The 7,567-nt window shown below is 41.6% G+C and overlaps 1 protein-coding gene across 9 annotated transcripts in view; it reads left to right on the top strand.

Annotated features, from left to right (window-relative positions):
- Positions 1-512: 512 nt before the first annotated feature.
- Positions 513-7,567, top strand: part of LOC101347554 (COBW domain containing 1-like) — a 40,225-nt gene continuing 33,170 nt past the window's right edge. For 2 of the 9 annotated variants that reach the window (XM_023742644.1, XM_023742642.1), the window contains exons 1-3: positions 524-761; positions 4,011-4,097; positions 5,781-5,877. In XM_023742644.1, coding sequence (XP_023598412.1) covers positions 608-761; positions 4,011-4,097; positions 5,781-5,877 — 338 coding nt within the window. In that variant the 5' untranslated portion in view covers positions 524-607. Of the gene's footprint in view, positions 762-4,010; positions 4,098-4,513; positions 5,905-7,567 lie in introns of those variants that run through there. The other 7 variants (XM_023742647.1, XM_004388680.2, XM_023742641.1 and 4 more) reach the window with 7 other exon arrangements.

Raw genomic sequence — 7,567 nt, 5'->3', positions numbered from 1 at the left:
TGTGGAGCACAGTTCTGCTCTGACTCACAAGAGGTCGTTGTGAATCAGAATCGACTTGATGGCAACCGGTTTTATATGTAATTTATAAAAAAAGAAAAAACCTCAATTGCCCTCATTTCTCTGTAACCAAGTAACACTGCAGCGTCACAACCTTCAGTTCTTTCCCCGATGAATTCAAAAATATTTTTAATGAGACTAAAAAAAATGTCAAGTTGAGAAAGTCTATGCCCTACAGGCACTGTTTTTAGATCAGGGCACCCGCTTCTGTTTCCAACCATCCTTGCCTCAGCTCTGCCAACAGCCAGTAGTTACTCGGGCAGCGGCACCAAACAACGACACCTTCAGGACGGGCTGGTTCTTCCGCCTACTGACTCCGCCCCGTCTCCCTCAAGTTCGGGAGCCACGCCAGGGGGCGTGGCTAAGCAGGCGTGGCCGGCCTCAGCCTGAGCGCAGGTAGCTGGGGCGGGACTGGGTGGAGCTACGCGTCGCGGCGTGATGACGTTCAGGGACCTAGTGCGGCGTGCTCCGCCTGCGCCGCTGCGGGTGGCATATTTTGGTTCCGGCTTTTTTCCGGCTCCTAAGCTGAGGAGTCGTGCGGTAGGCCAACATGTTACAGGCTAATGGCGCTGAGGCTGAGGAGGAAGAGCAAGCGGAGGAGGACTGTCCTGAATTGGTTCCCATTGAGACGAAACGCAGAGAGGAGGAGGAAAAGCCTGGCCCCGGCGCCAAGATCCCAGTCACAATTATCAGCGGGTATTTAGGTAACTGACCCTCCCGGTCGGAAAGTGAGCCGGGAGTTTTGGAGCCGACGGGCGCCTTCCTGGGGCGTCGTGGCCGAGCGCACACGTCTCCGCGGGAGGGGCCGGGCCGCGTGCTCCCCCGGGGCTGACGCTCGTCGCCGAGCTGCGTGCTCGGAGCCCGCGGCGCTGCATGCGCTTTTCCAGGGCGCCGGTCAGCGGGCCTCGGTTTTGAAACGAGTCCTGGCTTTGCGGTTGGACGCCGGACCCGCCCCCGGGGCCCCGAGCGAGTTACGGTGCCTTTCTGCACCTCCTCGCGGGAGAACGCGAGCGGGGCCGGTCGGCTGTCTGAGCGCGGTTTCTCATCGGCCACGTGGGGCGGAAACACCTACCTTATAAGCCTGTTCCCTTAAAGGGTGTGCCGGCGGCTTAGAAGGCCCGATACAGGAGTGCTGCTCAGCGCAGCCCCTTCCCCACCGGCCCTTTGCGGGAAGTGCCTTTTTCTGAGACATTTTTGGAATGTTTGCAAAGCACCGCGGGCGGATATAGGAATAAAACCTTAGCCCTCCAAGACCGTGTTTCTCAAACAGGCTGTTCGGGAGGCGCTGAGGGTCCCCTGAACCAGAGGTTTCCAAGGGTCTGATTTTCCCCAGGGGCAGGTAATAGGTTTACACTAGAGGTACTTCAGTGGAGAAGTTTGAGAGACATTACTTTAAAATCTTAAATAGAAGGGCTAGAATAAATACAGGACCCTATTAAAAAGGCGGGAAAAAATTCAACATGTAAATAAAATGTTACGAGTTTGGGGAAATAGTACCGTTCTTGGATTGATCCTAGAACCCAGTACAAACTTGAGGCCTAGCGCTTAACCATTTGCACCCGCCAGGGAGGACTCCCAAGATCTTAACTACCTGAAAGTCTTCAAAAGACTCCTAACCCAGTCTTGAGTCTGATTGCCCTTTAATATATTTTTCGTATTTTAGGCCTGATGATTTTTATAAGTGTCTGTCTGATTATGTCACACCCTTTAATGACTTCCATTTAAGGTAAAGCTTAGATACCTTAGCAGGAATTACGACGTCCTGCATGATCTGGCTCTTGCCAGTCTCTCCAGCTTGCCAGCCTCTGTGACCCCAGACCCGTTGCCGTTGAGTGGATTCCAACTCATAGCAACCCCGTAGGACAGAGTAAAACTGCCCTGTGGCTTTTTCAAGGAGCGGCTGGTGGATTCGAACTGCCGATCGTTTGGTTAGCAGCCATGCTCTTAACCACTGTGCCACACTAGCCTCATCACATTAATTTGACTTCTTCTAAAAGGTGCCAGGTATTTTATCCCCGGGATACTTTTCTTCCTGCTGTCACTCCTCTGCTCGCCGTCCCTCTTAGGTGCTTCTTGTCATGTAGTACATCTATAGAAGGCGTCCTCCTGTGACATAGGTGCCTCTAGTCATCTGAGTGCCCTCGCAGCGCGACTCCCACGGTGTCTCTAAGTCCCATGAAGGCGGAGACTTTTGTCTCCACCTTCTTCATTTCCCCCAAGGCCCGCCGTAAAGTCGGGTCCAGAGGGACTTCTGAATGAATGAGCTGTGTCTTAAAGTCTTTTTCTTTGTCATATGGTCAGTTATTAAGCCCTAGCAATTCTACTACAGATAGTCCCCAACTTACGATGGGGCTCTGTTCTGATGACTCCGTCGTCAGTCAGTTCTGACGCACGTTGAATACCTCATTTTTTTTTTAGTTTTCGTTATTATTGCCTTTTATTATCAATATCTTTATAAATCATAACGTTGAACATCTGCCAGTGAACATCTGATCATGATAACATCAGCAAATTACACTGCAACATTGTATGTAGTACATATTACCAAGGAAAAGATGTAAAAAAAAAAAAAAGGTAGTAACGTTGTAACAATACGTCTTAAGTCGGGGTCTACCTGTATCAGGTCTCTTTCGTATACCCCTTCTTTTTGATTTCCATTGCCACCACCCTGTGTCGCACCCACGTTCAGGACCTGTTTATCTCACACTGGGACTGGTTTTAAGTCCCTTCCATTCTTTACTTCACATGTTTATGATGTTGCGCTTCCAAAAGTACACTAAACGTAAGCTTTTCATCTCTTCTAAAGCTTTTAAAGGAATGTTAACAACAAATGCTAAAGATATTCGTACCCTAATTCTCTCCTAGTTATATACCCTAGAAAACTTCCATATGTTCTCCAAGAGACATGTACAAGCTTCCATATAAAAGTTCTTAGCAGTATTGTTTGTAATAGCAAGACATTGGCAACAGTCCAAATGTCCACAACAGAAAAATGGATAAATAAACAATATAGTCATACAATTGAAATACACTACTATGCAGTTAACTTTTTTTTTTTGTCTATGAACTTTGTTGCCTGTAGGTCATAATTAAGACATGTTTTTCTTGAGTTGAACATAGTAGGTTTAATATGCCACCTACTGGATTAAGTTAGTGTAACAGTATGAATTTATCTTTCTTGACACTGAATGTTTTGTCCTTCTGTCCGTTGTGAACACTTCCTGCAGCCACCCCTCGCTTCTCAGATGTATAGTCAGTTTTGTAGCTTGTTTTAAGTATACTGAAGTAACCAGGCTGGGCTGCTGTCTGGTTAATGTTGGATCTTGAATTAGAAGATAGGCCTTTAATATGTAAATCTTCGGGAAGTAGGCCGTGTATTCTTGGCCAAGAAACATTGTCATCATGTAAAGGAAATGATATATTTTATAAGCTATGTGAGTATTTATTCCTTGGGACCCATTAGTTTATCATTCAAATTCAGATACCCTCATTATTTTGTGAGTAATGAAGAAGGCATATTATTTTTGCCGTATGAGGTTGGGAAAAAAAAAACCGTGTGATCCAACTTGTAGGAGTATTTGTAAATATAGGATTTTATGTCTGCATAAGATATTTTGTAACTCTTTTCAAAGGATGCTTTAATATTTTCCTATAGAACCTTCTATACTGTAAACAAAAACCCATTGCTGTTGAGTCAATTCTGACTCATAGCAATGCTACAGGACAGAGTAGAACTGCCCCATAGGGTTTCCAAGGAGTGGCTAGTGGATTCCAACTGCCGACCTTTTGTTTAGCAGCTGAGCTCTTAACCACTGCGTCACCAGGGCACCTTCTATACTTTAGTTAAATATTATTTGCAAAATAGAAAAAAATGCTTAAGAACACTAAGACTCTTTATGTGCTTTTAAAATTAGTCTTTGAATTTTGTTATTTAAAACAAATATATTTTCTAGGTGCTGGGAAGACAACACTTCTTAACTATATTTTGACAGAGCAACATAGTAAAAGAATAGCTGTTATTTTGAATGAATTTGGGGAAGGTAAGTAAAATTCAGTGATTGCTGGGCTACAGCAATTTACTGGACAGTTGATTCTGCTGATGAATTGATATCCCATATTGAAAATGAAAACACAGGTTTTTGTACTGTGAGCACGTGAATACAGATAGCTTTGGAAAAATTGATTACTTTCTACAAAGCTTTGTTTTGCACAACTTTGAGATCCTGAAATCAGATAGTTTCTACAAAGTTGTATTTTGTGTAATTTTTAAATTCACACCAACAGAATTATATTTTTACATGAAATAAATAACTACAGAAGTAAAAATCTAAACATATGAAAGGAAGTTTTTTTTTTTTTAAACTTTGCCATCGAGTCAATTCCAACTCATAGTGACCCTGTAGGACAGAGTAGAACTGCCCCCATAGGGTTTCCAAGGCTGTAACTCTTTAAGGAAGCTGACTGTTGCATCTTTCTCCCAAGGAGCAGCTGGTGGGTTCAAACCTCTGACCTTTTGGTTCTGTTGGGTGCTTAACTATTGTGCCACCAGCGCTCCTTCTATGTAGCAGAGTTAGAATACTTTTATTACTTTTCTAGGGGTTTTTCTTCTCAGGTGTGTATTTTAATAAAAGCTCACTTTAGGCCTAGAAAGTATAATTTCTGTTAGGATGTTTCTTAAAATGTACCTCCGCTTCAGTTGTAGTGAACTAGTAAAGGCGGTGGGTTTTATGAGTAGGATGGGAAGCCTGTTAGTTCAACCTGATAACTGGTTTGCTGCGCTTCTCTTTCAGTAAACTTAGAGAAGTATTGTCAGTAAAAGCCCTACAGTTTCTAATCTTTAGTTTTTTAGTTCCTTATTTACTGACCTTCCTTTGGACCCTGTGATTAATCCTGGTTACATTTGCTGTTATTTCTCCTGAGTTTTTTCATTCTTTCTGGGTCCTTTTCACAGTTGTGTCCTTCACAGCATTCTTAATACTTTCCTTCACATTTTATTAAGTTTCTCTGCACCCTGAATTCTGTAGCAGTCCCTTTTAAAGCTCTTTATCACCACTTAGCTAAAATATGAACAAAAAAATATAAATAAAAAACTACTCAAATTTTTTTTTTGCCATTTGCTTTACTGCACATATAGAACTCCTCCCTGGCTTCATTATATTCCTTTATGGAGAAAAAGTAAAACATTTTAATTGTTTTTATATGATAACACATATCTCAGAATCTCAAATATCCTTTATCCTTTCTCAAGTAAGCATTATTAGGAAACTTGTGTGTGTTTGACTAAAGTTTAATTGTTAAATGAGTGAGAATAGATGAGAAAATCCGTTAAGAGGCTGAAGGGAGTATAGATGAAAACCCAAATATGGAACATACTAGTCCATCTAGAAAGTCAAGCAGGGCCAAGAAAGAGCACCTTCAAACAGCTGCCTTAGGAAATGGACACGGGTGCATCAGAGGCCTAAAGAAGAGACAGGTAGGAGTTATAGTTTTGGACTTGCCTTTTTTTGGGTGTAAGTCCTCTTATTTATTTTAAAGAAGAAAAAAGCTGAAATAGTCTAGAGTCCTGTAATTTAAATATTGAGGTTGCATGAATAGGATGAAAGGATACTAGTGATAAAATGTAGTTTCTGCCTTGAGCTCTGCTGCGTTGTTGAGGGTCCTCATCTGTGTTTTGGTTGGCTAGTGAACATAATCTGAACGATGCTGCTTGTCGATTATTCTAGGAAGTGCGGTGGAGAAATCCTTAGCCGTCAGCCAAGGTGGAGAGCTGTATGAAGAGTGGCTGGAGCTTGGAAATGGCTGCCTGTGCTGTTCAGTAAAGTGAGGAGCACGTCCTGTTGCCTTACTGTAAATGCTTATTGACTATTTCCAGCTTTGATTTTCTCATGCCATTTAACTGAATCTACAAAGTCGGCTTCATTGTATTTTCAAATAGAAAATAGACTTCTTAAGATGTGTTTTCTTAAAGCATTTCTTGCTATTCTATTTTTTTCTACTTGCTGTAATGCTTTGTTGGTTTCACTGAGCGTTTTATTGTTTTTGATGTCAGGGTTTATTAAATTTATAATCTCTGCGTCAGATGGTAATTCCATGTTTAACTTTTTGAGGAACCACCAAACTGTTTTCCACAGTGGATGCCCCATTTTACATCCCCACCAGCAGTGGATGAGTGTTCCAGTCTCTGTATTTTCACTAACAGTTGTTATTTTCTTTTTGTTTGATTCTAGCCATCTTGATGGGTATGAAGTGATATATCATTGGAGTTTAGATTTGCAATTCCCTAATGACTAATGAGGTTGAGCATCATTTTATGTGCTTATTGGCCATTTGTATATCTTTGGAGATATATCTATTCAAGTCCTTTGCCTTTTTTTTAATTGGGTTGTTTGTCTTTTTGTTGTGAGTTATAAGAGCTCTTTATATATTCTGAATACAAGACCCTCTGAAGTGACTCCACAGCAACGAACAACAACAACAGTCCGATTAGTGCCCTTTGATGCACAAAAATTGTAATTTTGATGAAGTCCAGTGATGTCGTTTTTCTTTTGTCACAGATGCTTTTGTCATTTGCCAGTTTGCCATTGCCTAATACAAGGTCACGAAGCTCTACCCCTCTTTTCTTCTAAGAGTTTTATAGTTTTGACTTGTAAATTTATGTCTTTGATCCAATTTTAAATCACGTTTTGTATATTATATGAGTGAGAGTTTAACTTTATTCCACATGGGGAGACCCAGATGTCCAGCATCGTTTGTTGAAAAGGCTGTACTTTGTTGCACTGAATGGTCTTGGCACCCTTGTAACAGACTGTCTTGAACAACCAAAATGCAATCCATTAAGTATTTTCTTTCACTTTTGACACTCTTACGAGAAAAAAAGAAAATTAAATCTAGTACCCTCATTTGGAATAGAATTAAATGGTATTTAATGATAGTGCCCTCTTAGTTGTTGTACTGAACTACTGTAATTTAGAAATTTTTTTTTTTTTTTACTGTACTTCAGGTGAAGGTTTACAGAACAAATAGTTTCTCATGAAACAGTAGTACACATACTGTTTTATGACATTGGTTAACAACCCCACAACGTGTCAACCCTCTAACTTCTCAACCTTTTTTTTTTTGGTGAAAATACACGTAGCCAAAGATACACCATTTCAGAAATTTCTGCATGCACAGTTCAGTGACATTGACTACGCTCTTCCAATTGTGCTGCTATTCTCACTTAAGATGAAGGCTTAACAGCACAAAAGAGTTTCTCATTTAACAGTTACTATGCATGTTGCCCTATGACAATGGTTAACAATCTCACAACACATCAACAATATCCTTACTCAACCTTGGGTTCCCTATCACCACCTTCCTTATCCCCTTCTGCCTTCTGGCCCTTGTCACTGGACTACTGTACCTCGTTAGTCTCATTTGGTTTTACGGGGCTGTCCCCTCCGAGGCAGAACGGTGAACGTTGGAGATAACTTCACCATTGAGCTAAAAGGGTGTCTGGGGGCCATACTCT

This window comes from Trichechus manatus, unplaced genomic scaffold (assembly GCF_000243295.1).
Source record: "Trichechus manatus latirostris isolate Lorelei unplaced genomic scaffold, TriManLat1.0 scaffold00214, whole genome shotgun sequence".
NCBI lineage: Eukaryota > Metazoa > Chordata > Mammalia > Sirenia > Trichechidae > Trichechus > Trichechus manatus.
The sequence above is the reverse complement of the archived record's forward strand: the minus strand, read 5'-3'. Positions and strand labels throughout refer to the sequence as shown.